Here is a 24605-nt window from a genome sequence, read left to right on the forward strand (position 1 = left end):
TCCTCCCCCCTTTCTGACCTCTTCCTCCTTCCCCCGCTGCCGTCTCTGACCTCCCCCATCCTCCCACTGTCTGTCCCCGCAGGTGGTCCTGTTGGGCAGGTACAATGCGCAGGGTCTTGGCGCGGATCATGAGCTGCTGCTGCGCTGCACCAAGGGCTGGGAGTACGTGAAGGTGGTGCTGCAGAGCGGGCGGATGATGGGGGCAGTGCTCATCGGAGACACCGACCTGGAGGAGACGTTCGAGAACCTGATCTTGAACCAGATGGATCTGTCGGGGTACGGAGCGGATCTGCTGGACCCCAACATCGACATCGAGGATTACTTCGACTGACAGAGACAACGCTGCAGCGCGGAGACTGCGTGACAGTGTGCGGCAGAACAATGCTGCTCCCCGGGGTGGGAGACTGTAGAGCTGGACCCCCGTGCTCTCATCTCGGGGGCTCCCCCTCATTACTAGATACTCACACCGCTGCCTTGTGCGGGGGATAATAAACCCCCACGATCCGGACCGGCGTTAGCTGCAGTTCTCCCCGTTTTGTGTACGCAGCTGCCCTGCAAAGAGACAACGCTGTGCACCTCGTCTTACAACAGAACCATTTACTGTAAAAAAAAAAAAAGTCTCCAGAAAGTAAGTGCACCCCAAATAATGATGTCCATAAACTGCAGCCCCCGGACGTGCGCCACTGACAACAAACCTCAACATCACTACAGCACATACGAATGATGGGAGTGATCAGAGCCCGGGGGTCTCCGCACATGTGACACCATGATTTCTGGCACCGCAGGACTATTCCCAGGTCTGCAAGGTAAGGAGCATCATGTACCCCAATAATGACTGCAAGCACCGACCAGTCCTCGCTGTTATCAGTCCTCGCTGTTATCAGTCCTCGCTGTTATCAGCCGCCGACCCTCAAAGGACGAGACAAGAAGCCTCAATCAATGACAATAGACACCTCACTGCTGCTGCTGCGGCTCTTCTTAGCCCGGGGGCTGCTGGACGGGGGAGGACACCTGTGGTCACCACTTCCCTTCCCCAACTGGGCCTTTGTTGTTTTTGCTGATTTCTGCTGGGAGTTGTAGTCCTGAGACGGAGGCGATTTGAGTAACTTTATCTTCTAGGGACACAAAATACAAAAGGAATCAAATCACAAATCCTACTCTCATCATTCCGGAGCTCACAATGTATCACTACTCCCATCATCCCCGACCACAGGAGCTCACAATGTATCACTACTCCCATCATCCCCGACCACAGGCGCTCACAATGTATCACTACTCCCATCATCCCCGACCACAGGAGCTCACAATGTATCACTACTCCCATCATCCCCGACCACAGGAGCTCACAATGTATCACTACTCCCATCATCCCCGACCACAGGAGCTCACAATGTATCACTACTCCCATCATCCCCGACCACAGGAGCTCACAATGTATCACTACTCCCATCATCCCCGACCACAGGAGCTCACAATGTATCACTACTCCCATCATCCCCGACCACAGGAGCTCACAATGTATCACTACTCCCATCATCCCCGACCACAGGCGCTCACAATGTATCACTACTCCCATCATCCCCGACCACAGGAGCTCACAATGTATCACTACTCCCATCATCCCCGACCACAGGAGCTCACAATGTATCACTACTCTCATCATCCCCGACCACAGGAGCTCACAATGTATCACTACTCCCATCATCCCCGACCACAGGAGCTCACAATGTATCACTACTCTCATCATCCCCGACCACAGGAGCTCACAATGTATCACTACTCCCATCATCCCCGACCACAGGAGCTCACAATGTATCACTACTCTCATCATCCCCGACCACAGGAGCTCACAATGTATCACTACTCTCATCATTCCGGAGCTCACAATGTATCACTACTCCCATCATCCCCGACCACAGGAGCTCACAATGTATCACTACTCTCATCATCCCCGACCACAGGAGCTCACAATGTATCACTACTCTCATCATCCCCGACCACAGGAGCTCACAATGTATCACTACTCCCATCATCCCCGACCACAGGAGCTCACAATGTATCACTACTCCCATCATCCCCGACCACAGGAGCTCACAATGTATCACTACTCTCATCATCCCCGACCACAGGAGCTCACAATGTATCACTACTCCCATCATCCCCGACCACAGGAGCTCACAATGTATCACTACTCCCATCATCCCCGACCACAGGAGCTCACAATGTATCACTACTCTCATCATCCCCGACCACAGGAGCTCACAATGTATCACTACTCTCATCATCCCCGACCACAGGAGCTCACAATGTATCACTACTCCCATCATCCCCGACCACAGGAGCTCACAATGTATCACTACTCCCATCATCCCCGACCACAGGAGCTCACAATGTATCACTACTCCCATCATCCCCGACCACAGGAGCTCACAATGTATCACTACTCCCATCATCCCCGACCACAGGAGCTCACAATGTATCACTACTCCCATCATCCCCGACCACAGGAGCTCACAATGTATCACTACTCCCATCATCCCCGACCACAGGAGCTCACAATGTATCACTACTCTCATCATCCCCGACCACAGGAGCTCACAATGTATCACTACTCCCATCATCCCCGACCACAGGAGCTCACAATGTATCACTACTCTCATCATTCCGGAGCTCACAATGTATCACTACTCCCATCATCCCCGACCACAGGAGCTCACAATGTATCACTACTCCCATCATTCCGGAGCTCACAATGTATCACTACTCTCATCATTCCGCAGCTCACAATGTATCACTACTCCCATCATTCTGCAGCTCACAATGTATCACTACTCCCATCATCCCCGATCACAGGAGCTCACAATGTATCACTACTCCCATCATTCCGCAGCTCACAATGTATCACTACTCCCATCATTCCGCAGCTCACAATGTATCACTACTCCCATCATCCCCGATCACAGGAGCTCACAATGTATCACTACTCCCATCATTCTGCAGCTCACAATGTATCACTACTCCCATCATCCCCGATCACAGGAGCTCACAATGTATCACTACTCCCATCATTCCGCAGCTCACAATGTATCACTACTCCCATCATTCCGCAGCTCACAATGTATCACTACTCCCATCATTCCGCAGCTCACAATGTATCACTACTCCCATCATTCCGGAGCTCACAATGTATCACTACTCCCATCATTCCGCAGCTCACAATGTATCACTACTCCCATCATTCTGCAGCTCACAATGTATCACTACTCCCATCATCCCTGACCCCAGAGCTCACAATGTATCACTACTCCCATCATTCCGCAGCTCACAATGTATCACTACTCCCATCATTCCGGAGCTCACAATGTATCACTACTCCCATCATTCCGCAGCTCACAATGTATCACTACTCCCATCATTCCGGAGCTCACAATGTATCACTACTCCCATCATTCCGGAGCTCACAATGTATCACTACTCCCATCATTCTGCAGCTCACAATGTATCACTACTCCCATCATTCTGCAGCTCACAATGTATCACTACTCCCATCATCCCCGATCACAGGAGCTCACAATGTATCACTACTCCCATCATTCTGCAGCTCACAATGCATCACTACTCCCATCATTCCGCAGCTCACAATGTATCACTACTCCCATCATTCCGCAGCTCACAATGCATCACTACTCCCATCATCCCTGACCCCGGAGCTCACAATCTTATCTCCTATCACACAGTGTATCACTACTCCCATCATCCCTGACCCCAGAGCTCACAATCTAATCTCCTATCACACAATGTATCACTACTCCCATCATCCCCGACCCCGGAGCTCACAATCTAATCTATCACACAATGTATCACTACTCCCATCATCCCCGATCACAGGAGCTCACAATGTATCACTACTCCCATCATTCTGCAGCTCACAATGTATCACTACTCCCATCATCCCCAACCACAGGAGCTCACAATGTAATCTCACACAATGTATCACTACTCCCATCATCCCCGACCCCAGAGCTCACAATCTAATCTCCTATCACACAGTGTATCACTACTCCCATCATCCCCGACCACGGAGCTCACAATCTAATCTATCACACAATGTATCACTACTCTCATCATTCCGCAGCTCACAATGTATCACTACTCCGGAATAATGGGAGCTCACAATGTATCACTACTCCCATCATCCCCGACCCCAGAGCTCACAATGTATCACTACTCCCATCATCCCCGACCCCGGAGCTCACAATCTAATCTCCTATCACACAGTGTATCACTACTCCCATCATCCCGGAGTTGTCCGTCTAATCTTCGGCCCCCTCAGACGCTCACCTTCCTGGCGGTGGCGCTCCGCCTGTGGAGGAGGACGGGGTGCTTCTCGCTCCGCAGGGCGGAGGCTTTGGACCCCTCTTTCATGTAGGAGATGGTGGCGTACGCCGTGAAGCTGAAATCCTCCCTGAGGAGACATGGAGGCATGACTTGTGACAGCACCGCCCTCAGGCTTCTGTCGGTGCAGGGCCACATTCATAGTTTACCTCTCAAAGCTGAGGGGGCGTTACAGTGTATCCGTGCATACATCCTCTGAGGTGAAGGTATCAGAGAAGGAACAGACTTACAGGGGAGGATGGGAGTGGTAGTGGTCCTCACCTGATGTACTGCTGCAGCAGCAGGTGGATGATGACCCTCTCCAGCTGGTCGCGGGGCAGACGCGGGGGCAGCACCTGGGCCACACGCAGCTTGGTGGCTCCTCTGCCGCTCCAGGCGTCCATCAGCTTCAGTGGCGTCAGCTTCTCGTCCATCTGCTCGGCCTGCTGCAGGATCTTCACCACGTCCCTGCCGAAATCTGCCACGTCCACCGCCTCAGTGTCTGGAGACAAGCGGACAGGGGGCGCCGTCAGATGCACCTTGTGGGCGACGGACCACTCGCCCCCCCACTGCTCGGCCCTGTGCAGGGGTCGGACCACTCGCCCCCCCACTGCTCGGCCCTGTGCAGGGGTCGGACCACCCCCCCCTGCTAGGCTCCATGTGGGGGTCGGACCACTCGCTCCTCTACTGCTCGGTTCCGTGCAGAGGTCAGACCACTCAGTCCACTCGCTCCTTTACTGCTCGGTTCTGTGCAGAGGTCAGACCACTCGCCCCCCCACCCCGCTAGGCTCCATGTGGGGGTCAGACCACTCGCCAACCAAGCCCCCCCCCCCCACCCGCCGGCCCTGTGCAGGGGTCAGACCACCCGCCTCCCCCTCACACTGCTCAGCCCTGTGCAGGGGTCGGACCACTCGCGCCCTCCCCTGCTAGGCTCCATATGGGGGTCAGACCACTCGCTCCCCCACTGTTTGGCCCTGTGCAGAGGTCAGACCACTCGCCCAAACTGCTTGGCTATGTGGAGGGGTCGGACCACTCGCCCCCTCCCCCTTCCCCACTGCTCGGCCCTGTGCAGGGGTCGGACCACTCGCCCCCTCCCCCTTCCCCACTGCTCGGCCCTGTGCAGGGGTCGGACCACTCGCCCCCCCACTGCTCGGCCCTGTGCAGGGGTCGGACCACTCGCCCCACCACTGCTCGGCTCTGTGCAGGGGTCGGACCACTCGCCCCACCACTGCTCGGCTCTGTGCAGGGGTCGGACCACTCGCCCCATCACTCGGGGAGGGCCCACATCACTCACCCCATTCGCTACAGCAGTTATCACACATTTGATTGCAGTGCGTCGAGTCCCACACCTCATCGAAATGCTGAGCGATCAGGACGCGTCTGCACCTGGGGGGAAACGTTATCAGCGCGGCGACCACCCTGCGGCCCTCCATCCTCGGCTGCAGTCACTCACTTGGTCACGTCCTGGCAGTATCCCACCATCTCATAAAGCTTCTGCTGCCCCACGTTCTCCATCACCACCATGGAGCTGATCCGGAAGATATCCCCGAACCCCGAGTACAGGATGCAGTCGGCCCTCCGGTCGTCCCGCCCTGACAATACAGCGGCCGCGTGATGTCACCACCAGGCTGACAACCCTCACACGGGCCGGTTGTCAGCTTCGGTACCTGCTCGGCCGCTCTCCTGGTAATAGTTCTCCAGCGATTTGCTCATTGTGTGATGGATCACAAACCTCACGTCCGATTTATCGATCCCCATCCCAAAAGCCACGGTGGCCACCACGACCTGCAGGACACACGACAGTGGCGAGTGATGGCAGCTGCACTACAACTCCCAGCGGTCACCCAGCTCCTGCGGACGACGCACCTGGATCTTGTTTTCGGTCCACAGCGTGTGCACTTTGGTCTTGTCCCGCGGCTCCATGTTGGCGTGGTAGGTCCCGGCCCGGACCCCGAGCTTCTGCAAATTCATCGTCACTTGTTCTGCATCTTTCTGAGAAAAGCAGTAAATGATTCCTGTAAGAAGAGAAAGGGTTAAGTGAGTGGGGGCCGCAGCACAAGGTTCCCAGGGGCCCGCGCACATCACCTGATTGGCCCTTGTACCGGCCATTAATCAGCTTCACAATCTCCTCAATGAAGTCGTTGGAAGAAGAGGGTTTGGGCCGAACCTGGAAGAGAAGACGTCAGAGTCAGGGCCGAGGTCTGAGTCTGCACCACCGAGTCAGAACCCAAGCACCAGGCCCTGCGGAGGTCTCAGAAGTGCAGCCCCCCGGCTCCTGCCGCCCCCAGATCCCGGCTGTGTACCTCGTACACTGCGGAGGTCTCAGTAGTGCAGCCCCCAGCTCCTGCCGCCCCCAGATCCCGGCTGTGTACCTCGTACACTGCGGAGGTCTCAATAGTGCAGCCCCCCAGCTCCCGCCGCCCCAGAGCCCGGCTGTGTACCTCGTACACTGCGGAGGTCTCAATAGTGCAGCCCCCCAACTCCCGCCGCCCCAGAGCCCGGCTGTGTACCTCGTACACTGCGGAGGTCTCAATAGTGCAGCCCCCCAGCTCCCGCCGCCCCAGAGCCCGGCTGTGTACCTCGTACACTGCGGAGGTCTCAATAGTGCAGCCCCCCAACTCCCGCCGCCCCAGAGCCCGGCTGTGTACCTCGTACACTGCGGAGGTCTCAGTAGTGCAGCCCCCCAGCTCCCGCCGCCCCAGAGCCCGGCTGTGTACCTCGTACACTGCGGAGGTCTCAGTAGTGCAGCCCCCCAGCTCCCGCCGCCCCAGAGCCCGGCTGTGTACCTCGTACACTGCGGAGGTCTCAGTAGTGCAGCCCCCCAACTCCCGCCGCCCCAGAGCCCGGCTGTGTACCTCGTACACTGCGGAGGTCTCAGTAGTGCAGCCCCACAACTCCCGCCGCCCCAGAGCCCGGCTGTGTACCTCGTACACTGTGGAGGTCTCAGTAGTGCAGCCCCCCAACTCCCGCCGCCCCAGAGCCCGGCTGTGTACCTCGTACACTGTGGAGGTCTCAGTAGTGCAGCCCCCCAAGTCCCGCCGCCCCAGAGCCCGGCTGTGTACCTCGTACACTGTGGAGGTCTCAGTAGTGCAGCCCCCCAACTCCCGCCGCCCCAGAGCCCGGCTGTGTACCTCGTACACTGTGGAGGTCTCAGTAGTGCAGCCCCCCAACTCCCGCCGCCCCAGAGCCCGGCTGTGTACCTCGTACACTGCGGAGGTCTCAGTAGTGCAGCCCCCCAACTCCCGCCGCCCCAGAGCCCGGCTGTGTACCTCGTACACTGCGGAGGTCTCAGTAGTGCAGCTCCCCGACTCCCGCCGCCCCAGAGACCGGCTATGTACCTCGTACACGGCAGAGGTCTCAGTAGTGCAGCCCCCACAGCTCAGCTCTGTACCTCGTACACTGTGGAGGTCTCAGTAGTGCAGCCCCCCGATCCCGGCTGTATACCTCGTACACTGCGGAGGTCTCAGTAGTGCAGCCCCCCGGCTCCCGCTGCCCCCAGAGACGGCTGTGTACCTCGTAGAACAGGTTGGGTCGGTTGAAGGAGGAGGTGAATGTCAGCGGCTTCTGCACACACAGGATTTTCTGGGCGTCCTTCAGAACGTGGCTGGTGGCCGTGGCAGTCAGTCCGATTATTGGGGCGTTGGGGAACTGGCGCTTCAGGATGCCCAGAGTCTTGTAGTCTGGAGGAAGACAACCACCATCATCATCAGCACCTCCCCAATCCCCGCCCCAGGCCCATCTGCTCACCGGGTCGGAAGTCGTGGCCCCACTGGCTGCAGCAGTGGACCTCGTCGATAGCGATCCGGGCCAGCCGCCCGCCCTGATACGCCTTCTCCAGCCGCGACATGAACAGCTTGCTCTTGGCGATCTTCTCCGGGGTGACGTACAGCAGGCGCAGCTGGGAGTTACGGTCTACCATCTCCCTGTGCACCCACTTCACGTGATCCTGTGCCGCGGAGAGCAGGGTGAGACAGGGCGAGATGGGGCGAGGCCTCCCGCCAACCCACATCACCCCAGGTACACACCTTACTGCTCGCGGAGTTCACGGAGGTGGACGAGACCCCCAGACGCTCCAGGACCATGAGCTGATCCTCCATCAAGGACACCAGCGGGCAGATCACCAGGGTGAACCCTGCAAGAAAACTGGGCGACATGAGCAGCACCCGGCTCCTCGCCCTGCATACAGCCTGGGAGGCGGCGGAGCTCTGACAACCCGGTGCCGACACCCGCAGTCTCACCTTTCGAGCACATCGCTGGCAGCTGGTAACACAGACTTTTCCCTCCGCCTGTCGGCATAATCAGGAAGACGTCTTTGCCGGCCATGGTGGCGTTGATGGTCTCCAGCTGTAAGGGTCGGAAGGAGTCCAGATGGAAGCAGGTCTGCAGCATCTCCGTCACAGTCTGAGACCACAAGAAATCTGCAAGACGGGCGAAACATGAGAACCACAGCTGCAGGAAGAACTGACAACCGAGCATAGGAGGAAAGCCCCCCGACAACCAACATGGCCACCACCACACAACCCTCATAGCTGTCAGTGAACAGTGCAGCCACACAGGAGTCTGGGAAAGCTGGGCGGCCCCCACTATGCACAACATAACAGCCCCTCCAACACCGCACCTTGCCGGTTCCAGTCCTCTTCAGGACCCTCATTCTCAGCGCTGGGCCCGGCCCCCTCGGACAGCCTCTGGATGCTCTTCTTCAGAGCGCTCTTCTTCTGCAGCAGCTCCTGTTGTCGCTCCAGCAGCTCCTGGATCTGCACCTCTATGGCCTGCAGCTCCGAGCTCACATCATCCAGCTGCTCCACCAGGGCTGGGAAGGGGAGGGTGAGGTCAGCGGGCATAATCCCGAGCCGGACTCCCCTCACACAGCCACCTCCCTCCAGCCCCTGGGATTCCCCTCACACATCCAACCCCCCGGGGCTCCCCTCACACATCCGCCAGCCACACACACCAGCCCCCGGGGCTCCCCTCACACAACCACCTCCCTCCAACCCCTGGCATTCCCCTCTCACATCCACCAGCCACACACACACACCGGCCCCCGGGGCTCCCCTCACACAACCACCTCCCTCCAACCCCTGGCATTCCCCTCTCACATCCACCAGCCACACACACCGGCCCCCGGGGCTCCCCTCACACAGCCACCTCCCTCGGCCCCTGGGATTCCCCTCACACATCCAACCCCCCAGGGCTCCCCACACACACACCCGCCAGCCACACACACACACCAGCCCCCGGGGCTCCCCTCACACAACCACCTCCCTCCAACCCTGGCATTCCCCTCTCACATCCACCAGCCACACACACACACACCGGCCGCCGGGGCTCCCCTCACACAACCACCTCCCTCCAACTCCCATCACATATCCGCCGGCCCCCACACACACTGGGCCCCAGGGCTCCCCTCACACACCAGCCCCAGTGTTCTCTTCACACAACCACCTCCATCCAACCCTTGGGATTCCCCTCACAAACACACACCGACTCCCCTCACACATCCGCCTCCCTCCGGCGCCTGGGATTCCCCTCACCCCCCCCCCCCAGGGCTCCCATCACATATCCGCCGACCCCCACACACACTGGGCCCCCGGGGCTCCCCTCACACATCCGTCAGCCACACACAAACCGGCCTCCGGGGGCTCTCCTCACACAACCACCTCCCTCCAAACCCTGGCATTCCCCTCTCACATCCGCGAGCCACACACACACCGGCCCCCGGGGCTCCCCTCACACAACCACCTCCCTCCAACCCCTGGGATTCCCCTCACACACTCGCTCCCCTCACATATCCGCTGCCCCCACACACCGGCCCCTGGGTCTCCCCTCACCCATCTGTCAGCCACACACAGGCCCCCGGGGCTCGCCTCACACAACCACCTCCCTCCAACCCCTGGGATTCCCCTCACACACTCGCCCCCCCCCACACACACCGGCCCCTGGGGCTCCCCTCACACAACCGACTCCCTCCGGCCCATGGGATTCCCATCACACACCCGCCCCCCCCCCCCCCCAGCGCTCCCCTCACACATCTGCCAGCCGGCCACACACACACCAGCCCCCGGGGCTCACCTCACACATCTGCCAGTTCCCCCCAGGCCTTTCCTCACACACCCACTGCCCCCCCCCACGGGGCTCTCCTCACACACCCACTGCCCCCCCCAGAGGCTCTCCTCACACACCCACTGCCCCCCAACCCCCCTCCCCCAGAGGCTCTCCTCACACACCCACTGACCCCCCTCCGGGGCTCTCCTCACTCATCCGCCAGTTCCCCCCGGGGCTCTCCTCACCGCTGCCCCATAAGTGATGCAAGTAGGAAGCTGCAGCTTTGGGTGTGAGCAGCGGATTAAAACCAGAAGGAAGACTGATGGCTACGTACCGGGGAGGTCGCTGCTCGCCATGTCCTGCAGCCAATCACTGTGGAGGAATCAAAGAGGTCAGCAAGATGGCGGCCGAGGTCACAGACGCTTCTGTCCCCCAGGAGAGGTTCACACTGCAGCCAGCAGCGGATTGTGCGAACCACAAACACTGAAAATGGCGCCTGCACAGGACGGCCTTATACTGCGGCTGTGATCGCAGTCAGTGCATCCGTCATCAGAATCGTCTCCTATCAGATAGCAGCAGATGTGACCCAGCGCGGGCCTGTCGTTCCCCGGAGCTGACCTGTCGTCCCCCCGGAGCGGACCTGTCATCCCCCCGGAGCGGACCTGTCGTCCCCCCGGAGCGGACCTGTCGTCCCCCGGCGCGGGCCTGTCGTCCCCCCGGAGCGGGCCTGTCGTCCCCCCGGAGCGGACCTGTCGTTCTCCGGAGCGGACCTGTCGTTCTCCGGAGCGGACCTGTCGTCCCCTGGAGCGGACCTGTCTCCCCCATCCCCTCGCTACACAATCCACAGTCAGAGCTCATCGTCTCTCTGTGTAGTTACATCTTTATTATTCGACTGTCAATAAATTACTGTTTTATGCACAAATTCCCTCATGTGACGTCTGTGCAGCGGCCGGCCATCACTGATCTGCAAACAGGTCTCCTGGGATCACCGGACACAGGAATTATTAGTAGTCTTACAACACAACGCAGTCGAAGGAAACGAAGCCACAGAAATCTGCAGAGGTCGCAGGAGAAGCCGCAGGGGAAGAAGCCACAGAAATCTGCAGAGGCCGCAGGAGAAGCTGCAGGGGAAGAAGCCACAGAAATCTGCAGAGGCCGCAGGAGAAGCCGCAGGGGAAGAAGCTACAGAAATCTGCAGAGGCCGCACGAGGAGCCGCAGGGGAAGAAGCCACAGAAATCTGCTGAGGTCGCACGAGAAGCCGCAGGGGAAGAAGCCGCAGAAATCTGCAGAGGCCGCACGAGAAGTCGCAGGGGAAGAAGCCACAGAATCTGCAGAGGTCGCACGAGAAGCCGCAGGGGAAGAAGCCACAGAATCTGCAGAGGCCGCACGAGAAGCCGCAGGGGAAGAAGCTACAGAAATCTGCAGAGGCCGCAGAAGAAGCCGCAGGGGAAGAAGCCACAGAAACTGCAGAGGCCGCAGGAGAAGCCACAGAATCTGCAGAGGCCGCACGAGAAGCCGCAGGGGAAGAAGCCACAGAAACTGCAGAGGCCGCAGGAGAAGCCACAGAAATCTGCAGAGGCCGCACGAGAAGCCGCAGGGGAAGAAGCCACAGAAACTGCAGAGGCCGCAGGAGAAGCCACAGAATCTGCAGAGGCCGCACGAGAAGCCGCAGGGGAAGAAGCCACAGAATCTGCAGAGGCCGCACGAGAAGCCGCAGGGGAAGAAGCCACAGAAATCTGCAGAGGCCGCAGGAGAAGCCGCAGGGGAAGAAGCCACAGAATCTGCAGAGGCCGCACGAGAAGCCGCAGGGGAAGAAGCCACAGAAATCTGCAGAGGCCGCAGGAGAAGCCGCAGGGGAAGAAGCCACAGAATCTGCAGAGGCCGCAGGAGAAGCCGCAGGGGAAGAAGCCACAGAAATCTGCAGAGGCCGCAGGAGAAGCCGCAGGGGAAGAAGCCACAGAAATCTGCAGAGGCCGCACGAGAAGCCGCAGGGGAAGAAGCCGCAGAAATCTGCAGAGGTCGCACGAGGAGCCGCAGGGGAAGAAGCCGCAGAAATCTGCAGAGGTCGCACGAGGAGCCGCAGGGGAAGAAGCCGCAGAAATCTGCAGAGGCCGCAGGAGAAGCCACAGGGGAAGAAGCCACAGAAACTGCAGAGGCCGCAGGAGAAGCCACAGAATCTGCAGAGGCCGCACGAGAAGCCGCAGGGGAAGAAGCTACAGAAATCTGCAGAGGCCGCAGGGGAAGAAGCCACAGAATCTGCAGAGGTCGCACGAGAAGCCGCAGGGGAAGAAGCTACAGAAATCTGCAGAGGTCGCACGAGGAGCCGCAGGGGAAGAAGCCACAGAAATCTGCAGAGGCCGCACGAGAAGAAGCCACAGAATCTGCAGAGGCCGCAGGAGAAGCCGCAGGGGAAGAAGCCACAGAATCTGCAGAGGCCGCAGGAGAAGCCGCAGGGGAAGAAGCCACAGAAATATGCAGAGGCCGCACGAGAAGCCGCAGGGGAAGAAGCCACAGAATCTGCAGAGGCCGCACGAGAAGCCGCAGGGGAAGAAGCCACAGAATCTGCAGAGGCCGCACGAGAAGCCGCAGGGTAAGAAGCTACAGAAATCTGCAGAGGCCGCAGGGGAAGAAGCCACAGAAATCTGCAGAGGTCGCAGGAGAAGCCGCAGGGGAAGAAGCCACAGAAATCTGCAGAGGCCGCAGGAGAAGCCGCAGGGAAAGAAGCCGCAGAAATCTGCAGAGGCCGCAGGAGAAGCCGCAGGGGAAGAAGCCGCAGAAATCTGCAGAGGCCGCAGGAGAAGCCGCAGGGGAAGAAGCCGCAGAATCTGCAGAGGCCGCACGAGAAGCCGCAGGGGAAGAAGCCACAGAAATCTGCAGAGGCCGCAGGAGAAGCCGCAGGGGAAGAAGCCACAGAAATCTGCAAAGGCCGCACGAGAAGCCGCAGGGGAAGAAGCCACAAAATCTGCAGAGGCCGCAGGAGAAGCCGCAGGGGAAGAAGCCGCAGAAATCTGCAGAGGCCGCAGGAGAAGCCGCAGGGGAAGAAGCAGCCACAGAAATCTGTAGAGGTCGCAGGAGAAGCCGCAGGGAAAGAAGCCGCAGAATCTGCAGAGGCCGCAGGAGAAGCCGCAGGGGAAGAAGCCGCAGAATCTGCAGAGGCCGCAGGAGAAGCCGCAGGGGAAGAAGCCGCAGAAATCTGCAGAGGCCGCAGGAGAACCCGCAGGGGAAGAAGAAGCCACAGAAATCTGCAGAGGCCGCACGAGAAGCCGCAGGGGAAGAAGCCGCAGAAATCTGCAGAGGCCGCACGAGAAGCCGCAGGGGAAGAAGCCGCAGAAATCTGCAGAGGTCGCACGAGGAGCCGCAGGGGAAGAAGCCGCAGAAATCTGCAGAGGCCGCAGGAGAAGCCACAGGGGAAGAAGCCACAGAAACTGCAGAGGCCGCAGGAGAAGCCACAGAATCTGCAGAGGCCGCACGAGAAGCCGCAGGGGAAGAAGCTACAGAAATTTGCAGAGGCCGCAGGGGAAGAAGCCACAGAAATCTGCAGAGGTCGCACGAGGAGCCGCAGGGGAAGAAGCCACAGAAATCTGCAGAGGCCGCACGAGAAGCCGCAGGGGAAGAAGCCACAGAATCTGCAGAGGCCGCAGGAGAAGCCACAGGGGAAGAAGCCACAGAATCTGCAGAGGCCGCAGGAGAAGCCGCAGGGGAAGAAGCCACAGAATCTGCAGAGGCCGCAGGAGAAGCCACAGGGGAAGAAGCCACAGAATCTGCAGAGGCCGCAGGAGAAGCCGCAGGGGAAGAAGCTACAGAAATCTGCAGAGGTCGCAGGAGAAGCCGCAGGGGAAGAAGCCACAGAATCTGCAGAGGCCGCACGAGAAGCCGCAGGGGAAGAAGCTACAGAAATCTGCAGAGGCCGCAGGGGAAGAAGCCACAGAAATCTGCAGAGGCCGCACGAGAAGCCGCAGGGGAAGAAGCCACAGAAATCTGCAGAGGCCGCAGGAGAAGAAGCCACAGAATCTGCAGAGGCCGCAGGGGAAGAAGCCACAGAATCTGCAGAGGCCGCAGGAGAAGCCGCAGGGGAAGAAGCCACAGAAATCTGCAGAGGCCGCAGGAGAAGCCGCAGGGGAAGAAGCTACAGAAATCTGCAGAGGTCGCAGGAGAAGCCGCAGGGGAAGAAGCCGCAGAAATCTGCATAGGTCGCAGGAGAAGCCGCAGGGGAAGAAGCCACGGAAATCTGCAGAGGCCGCACGAGAAGCCGCAGGGGAAGAAGCTACAGAAATCTGCAGAGGTCGCACGAGGAGCCGCAGGGGAAGAAGCCACAGAAATCTGCAGAGGCCGCACGAGAAGCCGCAGGGGAAGAAGCCACAGAAATCTGCAGAGGCCGCACGAGAAGCCGCAGGGGAAGAAGCTACAGAAATCTGCAGAGGTCGCACGAGGAGCCGCAGGGGAAGAAGCCACAGAATCTGCAGAGGCCGCACGAGAAGCCGCAGGGGAAGAAGCCACAGAAATCTGCAGAGGTCGCAGGAGAAGCCGCAGGGGAAGAAGCCGCAGAAATCTGCAGAGGCCGCAGGAGAAGCCGCAGGGGAAGAAGCTACAGAAATCTGCAGAGGTCGCACGAGGAGCCGCAGGGGAAGAAGCCACAGAAATCTGCAGAGGTCGCAGGAGAAGCCGCAGGGGAAGAAGCCGCAGAAATCTGCAGAGGCCGCACGAGAAGCCGCAGGGGAAGAAGCTACAGAAATCTGCAGAGGTCGCACGAGGAGCCGCAGGGGAAGAAGCCACAGAAATCTGCAGAGGCCGCACGAGAAGCCGCAGGGGAAGAAGCTACAGAAATCTGCAGAGGTCGCAGGAGAAGCCGCAGGGGAAGAAGCCGCAGAAATCTGCATAGATCGCAGGAGAAGCCGCAGGGGAAGAAGCCACGGAAATCTGCAGAGGCCGCAGGAGAAGCCGCAGGGGAAGAAGCCACAGAAATCTGCAGAGGCCGCACGAGAAGCCGCAGGGGAAGAAGCCACAGAAATCTGCAGAGGCCGCACGAGAAGCCGCAGGGGAAGAAGCCGCAGAAATCTGCAGAGGTCGCACGAGGAGCCGCAGGGGAAGAAGCCGCAGAAATCTGCAGAGGCCGCAGGAGAAGCCGCAGGGGAAGAAGCCACAGAATCTGCAGAGGCCGCAGGAGAAGCCGCAGGGGAAGAAGCCACGGAAATCTGCAGAGGTCGCAGGAGAAGCCGCAGGGGAAGAAGCCGCAGAAATCTGCAGAGGTCGCAGGAGAAGCCGCAGGGGAAGAAGCCGCAGAATCTGCAGAGGCCGCAGGAGAAGCTGCAGGGGAAGAAGCTACAGAAATCTGCAGAGGCCGCACGAGAAGCCGCAGGGGAAGAAGCCACAGAATCTGCAGAGGTCGCAGGAGAAGCTGCAGGGGAAGAAGCTACAGAAATCTGCAGAGGCCGCAGGAGAAGCCGCAGGGGAAGAAGCCACAGAATCTGCAGAGGCCGCAGGAGAAGCCACAGGGGAAGAAGCCGCAGAAATCTGCAGAGGTCGCATGAGAAGCCGCAGGGGAAGAAGCCACAGAAATCTGCAGAGGCCGCAGGAGAAGCCGCAGGGGAAGAAGCCACAGAAATCTGCAGAGGTCGCAGGAGAAGACGCAGGGGAAGAAGCCGCAGAATCTGCAGAGGCCGCAGGAGAAGCCGCAGGGGAAGAAGCTACAGAAATCTGCAGAGGTCGCAGGAGAAGCCGCAGGGGAAGAAGCCACAGAATCTGCAGAGGCCGCACGAGAAGCCGCAGGGGAAGAAGCTACAGAAATCTGCAGAGGCCGCAGGGGAAGAAGCCACAGAAATCTGCAGAGGCCGCACGAGAAGCCGCAGGGGAAGAAGCCACAGAAATCTGCAGAGGCCGCAGGAGAAGAAGCCACAGAATCTGCAGAGGCCGCAGGGGAAGAAGCCACAGAATCTGCAGAGGCCGCAGGAGAAGCCGCAGGGGAAGAAGCCACAGAAATCTGCAGAGGCCGCAGGAGAAGCCGCAGGGGAAGAAGCTACAGAAATCTGCAGAGGTCGCAGGAGAAGCCGCAGGGGAAGAAGCCGCAGAAATCTGCATAGGTCGCAGGAGAAGCCGCAGGGGAAGAAGCCACGGAAATCTGCAGAGGCCGCACGAGAAGCCGCAGGGGAAGAAGCTACAGAAATCTGCAGAGGTCGCACGAGGAGCCGCAGGGGAAGAAGCCACAGAAATCTGCAGAGGCCGCACGAGAAGCCGCAGGGGAAGAAGCCACAGAAATCTGCAGAGGCCGCACGAGAAGCCGCAGGGGAAGAAGCTACAGAAATCTGCAGAGGTCGCACGAGGAGCCGCAGGGGAAGAAGCCACAGAATCTGCAGAGGCCGCACGAGAAGCCGCAGGGGAAGAAGCCACAGAAATCTGCAGAGGTCGCAGGAGAAGCCGCAGGGGAAGAAGCCGCAGAAATCTGCAGAGGCCGCAGGAGAAGCCGCAGGGGAAGAAGCTACAGAAATCTGCAGAGGTCGCACGAGGAGCCGCAGGGGAAGAAGCCACAGAAATCTGCAGAGGTCGCAGGAGAAGCCGCAGGGGAAGAAGCCGCAGAAATCTGCAGAGGCCGCACGAGAAGCCGCAGGGGAAGAAGCTACAGAAATCTGCAGAGGTCGCACGAGAAGCCGCAGGGGAAGAAGCCACAGAAATCTGCAGAGGCCGCACGAGAAGCCGCAGGGGAAGAAGCTACAGAAATCTGCAGAGGTCGCAGGAGAAGCCGCAGGGGAAGAAGCCGCAGAAATCTGCATAGATCGCAGGAGAAGCCGCAGGGGAAGAAGCCACGGAAATCTGCAGAGGCCGCAGGAGAAGCCGCAGGGGAAGAAGCCGCAGAAATCTGCAGAGGCCGCACGAGAAGCCGCAGGGGAAGAAGCCGCAGAAATCTGCAGAGGCCGCACGAGGAGCCGCAGGGGAAGAAGCCGCAGAAATCTGCAGAGGCCGCAGGAGAAGCCGCAGGGGAAGAAGCCACAGAATCTGCAGAGGCCGCAGGAGAAGCCGCAGGGGAAGAAGCCACGGAAATCTGCAGAGGTCGCAGGAGAAGCCGCAGGGGAAGAAGCCGCAGAAATCTGCAGAGGTCGCAGGAGAAGCCGCAGGGGAAGAAGCCGCAGAATCTGCAGAGGCCGCAGGAGAAGCTGCAGGGGAAGAAGCTACAGAATCTGCAGAGGCCGCAGGAGAAGCCGCAGGGGAAGAAGCCACAGAATCTGCAGAGGCCGCAGGAGAAGCCGCAGGGGAAGAAGCCACAGAATCTGCAGAGGTCGCAGGAGAAGCTGCAGGGGAAGAAGCTACAGAATCTGCAGAGGCCGCACGAGAAGCCGCAGGGGAAGAAGCCACAGAAACTGCAGAGGCCGCAGGAGAAGACGCAGGGGAAGAAGCCGCAGAATCTGCAGAGGCCGCAGGAGAAGCCGCAGGGGAAGAAGCCACAGAAATCTGCAGAGGTCGCAGGAGAAGACGCAGGGGAAGAAGCCACAGAAACTGCAGAGGCCGCAGGAGAAGCCGCAGGGGAAGAAGCCGCAAAAATCTGGAGAAGCCGCAGGGGAAGAAGCCACAGAAATCTGCAGAGGCCGCAGGAGAAGCCGCAGGGGAAGAAGCCGCAGAATCTGCAGAGGCCGCAGGAGAAGCCGCAGGGGAAGAAGCCACAGAAATCTGCAGAGGTCGCAGGAGAAGACGCAGGGGAAGAAGCCGCAGAATCTGCAGAGGCCGCAGGAGAAGCCGCAGGGGAAGAAGCCGCAGAAATCTGCAGAGGCCGCAGGAGAAGCCGCCGCCCCCACGACCTGTCTTCTCCGCTGTCTCGTGGCTCCGGTGGTCGCCCGGTGCACACAGACCCTGGATACGTCACCGGGTCCCGGCTGCCTGGTGACGTCATGTCCGCCGCTCCCTGCATATTCTACCTCACGATATGTCCGGGATGCGGCAGCACCGGGAAGTTTCCCGCCCTCAGGCTGCACCGAGCGTTACCGGGATCCAAATCCCCACAATCTCAGGCGGCGACATTCCTCTCAGGAAACCGACCAATCACGGAGGGCGCCTACTTTTCACGTCACGCACGCCAGCGCTCTGGATTGGTGGATCGGGCAGAGCCGCTGAGCTGTGATTGGGCCCTGTGACGCGTTCTCTTTCCCACCAATAGGAGGGGCATGTGAGGGAGAGCTGTGATTGGCTGGCGGCTCTGCGGCGCGCTGCGTGTTTCCGGAAGACGTGGCCGTCGTTTGCAGCCGGTTTTCCCCAATTATCTGACACCGAGAGCCCGTCCCGTCTGCAGCCGGCGGCGCCACCATGATCTCCCTCACCGACACCCAGAGTAAGGGCGCAGCTCCGGTACAGCGTGTGTGCAGGGATGAGGCGGCTCCACAGCTGTGTCCGGCGACTGTGTGCTGCCAAGCGTCAGCTGCTGGGGGGGAGGAGGACGGGGCGTGATGTCACCGGGGGGGAGGACGGGGCGTGATGTCACCGGGGGGGGGAGGACGGGGCGTGATGTCACCGGGGGGGGGAGGACGGGGCGTGATGTCACCGGGGGGGGGAGGACGGGGCGTGATGTCACTGGGGGGGAGGGAGGACGGGGCGTGATGTCACCGGGGCGAGGAGGGAGGACGGGGCGTGATGTCACCGGGGCGAGGAGGGAGGACGGGGCGTGATGTCACTGGGGGGGAGGGAGGACGGGGCGTGATGTCACTGGGGGGGAGGGAGGACGGGGCGTGATGTCACTGGGGGGGAGGGAGGACGGGGCGTGATGTCACTGGGGGGGAGGGAGGACGGGGCGTGATGTCACTGGGGGGGGGGGAGGACGGGGCGTGATGTCACCGGGGAAAGGAGGACGGGGCGTGACGTCACCGGGGGGGGAGGACGGGGCGTGATGTCACCGGGGGGGGGAGGACGGGGCGTGATGTCACCGGGGGGGGGAGGACGGGGCGTGATGTCACCGGGGGGGGGAGGACGGGGCGTGATGTCACCGGGGGGGGGGAGGACGGGGCGTGATGTCACCGGGGGGGAGGGAGGACGGGGCGTGATGTCACCGGGGGGGGGAGGACGGGGCGTGATGTCACCGGGGGGGGGAGGACGGGGCGTGATGTCACCGGGGGGGGGAGGACGGGGCGTGATGTCACCGGGGGGGGGAGGACGGGGCGTGATGTCACTGGGGGGGAGGGAGGACGGGGCGCGATGTCACTGGGGGGGAGGGAGGACGGGGCGCGATGTCACTGGGGGGGAGGGAGGACGGGGCGTGATGTCACTGGGGGGGAGGGAGGACGGGGCGTGATGTCACTGGGGGGGAGGGAGGACGGGGCGTGATGTCACTGGGGGGGAGGGAGGACGGGGCGTGATGTCACTGGGGGGGAGGGAGGACGGGGCGTGATGTCACCGGGGGGGAGGGAGGACGGGGCGTGATGTCACCGGGGGGGAGGGAGGACGGGGCGTGATGTCACCGGGGGGGGGAGGACGGGGCGTGATGTCACCGGGGGGGGGAGGACGGGGCGTGATGTCACCGGGGGGAGGAGGGAGGACGGGGCGTGATGTCACCGGGGGGAGGAGGGAGGACGGGGCGTGATGTCACCGGGGGGAGGAGGGAGGACGGGGCGTGATGTCACCGGGGCGAGGAGGGAGGACGGGGCGTGATGTCACCGGGGCGAGGAGGGAGGACGGGGCGTGATGTCACCGGGGGGGGAGGGAGGACGGGGCGCGATGTCACTGGGGGGGAGGGAGGACGGGGCGTGATGTCACTGGGGGGAGGGAGGACGGGGCGTGATGTCACTGGGGGGGAGGGAGGACGGGGCGTGATGTCACTGGGGGGGAGGGAGGACGGGGCGTGATGTCACCGGGGCGAGGAGGGAGGACGGGGCGTGATGTCACCGGGGCGAGGAGGGAGGACGGGGCGTGATGTCACTGGGGGGGAGGGAGGACGGGGCGTGATTTCACCGGGGCGAGGAGGGAGGACGGGGTGTGATGTCACCGGGGCGAGGAGGGAGGACGGGGCGTGATGTCACCGGGGCGAGGAGGGAGGACGGGGCGTGATGTCACCGGGGCGAGGAGGGAGGACGGGGCGTGATGTCACCGGGGCGAGGAGGGAGGACGGGGCGTGATGTCACCGGGGCGAGGAGGGAGGACGGGGCGTGATGTCACCGGGGCGAGGAGGGAGGATGGGGCGTGACAGCTGAGGGCTTGTTACAGTTGTATCCAGACTGTGCTCTGATCTCCAGACTGATACATTGTAACAATACGTGTGACGATTGGACTGGCTCATTGGCTCCTCCGCCCCCCCCCCTTCGATTGTCTGCAGCTCCCCGTGTGATTGGCGGCAGCAGTGCCTCCTGGATCCGGCTCACGATTTCCCTTTTCTCTGCAGAGATCGGGATGGGACTCACCGGCTTCGGCGTCTTCTTCCTCTTCTTCGGGATGTTACTGTTCTTCGACAAGGCGCTGCTCGCCATTGGAAATGTGAGTGCGGGGGAAGGGAGGCGTCCACATCACATGGGGCAGTGCATTGTGGGAACGTCACCATCTGGACAGTGCTGACGGCAAGGCAGAAAGCAGCCGTGACCAGCATGGCAGTGAGTGCAGCTCTGGAGGTGACCGGAGGATAAGACAAGATGTAACAGCAGAATAGTGACCGCAGCTCTGGAGGTGACCGGAGGATAAGACATGATGTAACAGGAGAATAGTGACCGCAGCTCTGGAGGTGACCGGAGGATAAGACAAGATGTAACAGCAGAATATTGAGTGCAGCTCTGGAGGTGACTGGAGAATAGGACACGATGTAACAGCAGAATACTGAGTGCAGCTCCGGAGGTGACTGGAGGATAAGACGTGATCTTGGGACCATGCGGGGGCGGTGGTATTGGGGTCTCACGCCGTCTCTTGCAGGTCCTCTTTGTGGCGGGTCTGGCGTTCGTCATCGGGCTGGAGAGGACTTTCCGTTTCTTCTTCCAGAAGCATAAAGTGAAGGCCACGGCTTTCTTCCTCGGGGGGGTGCTTGTGGTCCTGGTTGGGTGGCCCCTCATCGGGATGGTCCTGGAGATCTACGGCTTCTTCTTACTCTTCAGGTAGCGCCATGGTCTGGTGGGGGAGGGGCGGCTCGGGGGCTTCTGGATATTTACTGCTGTTCTCTTACAGGGGCTTCTTCCCGGTGGTGATCGGTTTCATACGGAGAGTTCCCGTGTTGGGATCCATCCTGAATTTACCTGGGATCAGCTCGGTGAGATCACACTCCAATGGCTGCAGTCCGGGCTGATACCATGTTGCTGACAGGCCCAGTGGCTGATAACAGAGAGCGATAGATTGTATTTACTGCACAATACTTATGAGTAGGGAGATGGGCCTATCTCCTGCATTACGGGGGCTCATGGCTTTATGATACTTGTGTACATGGAGTCCAGCCCAAGGTGCGCCGCCCCTTTAACTTCAGAAAGTCTGCACTCAGGTTCTGGAGGTTGTTGGTATGAAAGACTCCAGCAGATGGCGCCACATCAAGTCTGTGACACCTGTCTCATAGAAGCTTGAGTACCCAACAGGGAGAGCGGAGCAAGCCTTCATCTTCTGGCCCCTTCTCAGGGCTCTTATGGCCTTTTTTCTCCTCCCCATTCTGGCTCTTCCTTCTCCCTCTTCTGACCTTTTCTTATTCTCCTTCCTCTTCTGGCCCTTCCTTCTCCTCCTCCTCCTCCCTCTTCTGGCCCTCTCTTCTTCTCCTCCTCCTCCTCCTCCCTCTTCTGGCCCTCTCTTCTTCTCCTCCTCCTCCTCCTCCCTCTTCTGGCCCTTTCTTATTCTTCTTCTCCCTCTTCTGGTCCTTTCTTCTCCTCTTCCCCCTTCTGATCCTTTTTCTCCACCTCCTCCCCCTTCTGGCCCTTTTTCTCCACCTCCTCCCCCTTCTGGCCCTTTTTCTCCTCCCCCCTCTTCTGACCTTTTCGTCTTTTGCTCCTCCCTCTTCTGGCCCTTTCTTCTCCTTCTGGCCCTTCTCTTCCCCCTACTGATCCTTTTTCTCCATCTCCTCCCCATTCTGGCCCTTTTTCTCCTCCCCATTCTGGCCATTTCTTCTCTTCCTCCTCCTCCTCTCTCTTCTGGCCCTTTCTTCTTCCTCCTCCCCCTTCTGGCCTCCCCATTCTGGCCCTTTTTCTCCTCCTCTTCCCCATTCTGGCCCTTTCTTCTCCTTCTGGCCCTTCCTTCTCCTCTTCCCCTTCTGATCCTTTTTCTCCACCTCCTACCCATTCTAGCCCTTCCTTTTCCTTCTCTTCCTCCCCCTTCTGGCCATTTCTTCTCCTCCTGCTCCCTCTTCTGGCCCTTTCTTCTTCTTCCTCCTCCTCCCCATTCCGGCCCTTTTTCTCCCCCCCCCCTTGCCCTTTTTTCCTCATCTCCTCCCTCTTTTCACCTTTTCTTCTCCTCCTCCCTCTGGTCGTTTTTTGTTCTTTTTTACCTCTGACATTGACAGCATAAAGAGGCAGGTTTTCTGGGTAAATGTTCCAGATTTCGTAGGTGTTTGTGACAATTTTTGACTTGTTGCGTTATGGTCATGGCTTGTGTTCGTGGCTTGAGTAGTGGGCGCGGCTTGTTTGTGGGGCTTGTTTCACTGTGGGTTCAACTTGTTGTGTTGTGGGCGTGGCTTGTTGCGGTGTGGGCTTTGCATGTTGCGTTGTGAGCGCGACTTGTTGCATTGTGGGTCCGTCTTGTTGCACCGTGGGCATGGCTTCTTGCACCATGGGAGAGGCTTGTGGGCGTGGCTTGTTGTGGGCATGGTTTGTTGCACCGTGGTCGCGGCTTGTTGCATTGTGGGTTCAACTTGTGGGCGTGGCTTTTTGTGGTGCGGCTTGTTGCACTGTGGGCATGGCTTGTTGTGTTGTGATCGTGGCTTGTTGTGGTGTGGCTTGCTGCACTGGACTTGGTTTGTTTCATTGTGGACGTGGCTTGACGTGCAGCTTGTTGCGTTGTGAGCATGGCTCGTGGTAGGTGTGGCTCGTGTTGTGGGCGCGGCTTGTTTCACTCTGGGTTCAGCTTGTTGCGTTGTGGACGTGACTCGTTGCACAGTGGACGTGGCTTGTTTAGTGGGCGTGGCTCGTTGCACTGTGGACGCACCATGTTGTGGGCGTGGCTTGAGAACATTTTTGCTGTCCTAGAATGACACTTCATTGGTTACTCCGCCCCTGTGTCTATTAGAATGTTGTAGGCCAATGTGTGGTGTGACAATGATGAGGGTAGTAGTCCCACAGCTTGGCTCCTCCCCCATGACTATCCAGACAGTTGGGAATATTGGGGTCCTCCAGAGACCATGGAATTTACAAAGAAACCTATTTTTTTTTCTCTCCGTTATTAAAGCCGCCATAGAGCGACGCGGAGCTGAGCGCTGGTCAGTACCCACTTCCGTCATTACTCTGCATGGGGGCTGCGTACCAGTCAATCACCAGCTGACCGAGGCTCCAGCGAGGAGGCGCCTGTCTCTGGCCGGGGCCAGGTCGCGCCAATTCCTAGCGCCGTTTCTAAATCCGCAGCCGCTCTGATCCGCTTCTTCTCTTTTGTTGCAGCTCGTGGATAAAGCCGGAGAGAGTAACAACATGGTGTAAGCGGGGGCGGAGCCTGGCTGGGGGCGGAGCCTGTTACGCTCACACTGAGCCTTGTCTGGACTTTTCCTCCTTGTGTCCAGTGGGCGGAGCCGCAAACCTCCTCGCACTTCACGGACAAAACTTTATTTACAAGACGCAGTTTTATTTCTGAGGTCGGCGGCTCCTTGAGCGGAGGACGGAAGGAGGAGGTTTTATTTATAGAGCGCGGAGACGCTGCGACACTCCGGAGACCGCTGCTGCCGAGACTTTCCGGGAAACGCCGCGCGGGACAAAGCGAACGCAGGATTTATACCGAACTCAGAAAAGGGTCATGACTGCGCGAATAAACCCACTTTGTAAATATGGCCCAACTTTGATGTGTGGGGGTGGGACGGCTCGGCTGAGGGTGGTAGTACAAGGCCGGAGCCAGGGGTCAGTACTGAACACAGCGCTCCGCAGACCCAGTGTTATGTTTCCACTGTCCGGATTCCTTCAGTATTTTCTGCAGATTAGACGCTGCGTACATCCGCAGCATCCAGATGTTACAGCATAGTGTAGGAGATTTTATGAAATCCCGTTGTCACGGTTCACAGGGAGGATATCTTTATCATCCCCACCACTCACACCAATATGTCATGAACCGGGGTTGTTTGGTTGCC

At 59.7% G+C, this 24605-nt stretch overlaps 4 protein-coding genes across 6 annotated transcripts in view; 3 read left to right on the forward strand and 1 right to left on the reverse strand.

Moving 5' to 3' along the window:
• Positions 1-1152, forward strand: part of PYROXD1 (pyridine nucleotide-disulphide oxidoreductase domain 1) — a 22603-nt gene extending 21451 nt beyond the window's left edge. For both annotated transcript variants that reach the window (XM_069762774.1, XM_069762773.1), the window contains exon 12: positions 83-1152. In XM_069762774.1, coding sequence (XP_069618875.1) covers positions 83-331 — 249 coding nt within the window. In that variant the 3' untranslated portion in view covers positions 332-1152. The remainder of the gene's footprint in view (positions 1-82) is intronic.
• RECQL (RecQ like helicase) lies at positions 583-18445 on the reverse strand. 2 transcript variants are annotated; one of them, XM_069762771.1, is made up of 15 exons: positions 18319-18445; positions 10751-10788; positions 8993-9184; positions 8613-8792; positions 8400-8506; positions 8122-8320; positions 7888-8054; positions 6460-6541; positions 6241-6389; positions 6042-6159; positions 5828-5966; positions 5669-5760; positions 4657-4876; positions 4342-4465; positions 583-1115 (listed from the first exon to the last, which is right to left on the reverse strand). In XM_069762771.1, the coding sequence occupies exons 2-15, from the start codon at positions 10770-10772 to the stop codon at positions 933-935; spliced, it is 1974 nt and encodes a 657-aa protein (XP_069618872.1). In that variant the 5' UTR covers positions 10773-10788; positions 18319-18445; the 3' UTR covers positions 583-932. The 2 variants fall into 2 exon arrangements, with proteins under 2 accessions (XP_069618872.1, XP_069618873.1); XM_069762772.1 differs by having other exon boundaries at positions 933-1112.
• LOC138673821 (axoneme-associated protein mst101(2)-like) lies at positions 12890-18534 on the forward strand. Its single transcript, XM_069761857.1, has 5 exons — positions 12890-13189; positions 13264-13960; positions 14936-15357; positions 15402-16119; positions 17375-18534. The coding sequence occupies exons 1-5, from the start codon at positions 12890-12892 to the stop codon at positions 18532-18534; spliced, it is 3297 nt and encodes a 1098-aa protein (XP_069617958.1).
• A 36-nt stretch (positions 18535-18570) lies between these two features.
• On the forward strand, positions 18571-24311 carry GOLT1B (golgi transport 1B). Its single transcript, XM_069762776.1, has 5 exons — positions 18571-18728; positions 20766-20857; positions 21284-21462; positions 21533-21614; positions 23929-24311. The coding sequence occupies exons 1-5, from the start codon at positions 18704-18706 to the stop codon at positions 23965-23967; spliced, it is 417 nt and encodes a 138-aa protein (XP_069618877.1). The 5' UTR covers positions 18571-18703; the 3' UTR covers positions 23968-24311.
• Positions 24312-24605: the final 294 nt, after the last annotated feature.

The sequence above is a fragment of the Ranitomeya imitator genome, chromosome 4 (assembly GCF_032444005.1).
Source record: "Ranitomeya imitator isolate aRanImi1 chromosome 4, aRanImi1.pri, whole genome shotgun sequence".
Classification (NCBI taxonomy): Eukaryota; Metazoa; Chordata; class Amphibia; order Anura; family Dendrobatidae; genus Ranitomeya; species Ranitomeya imitator.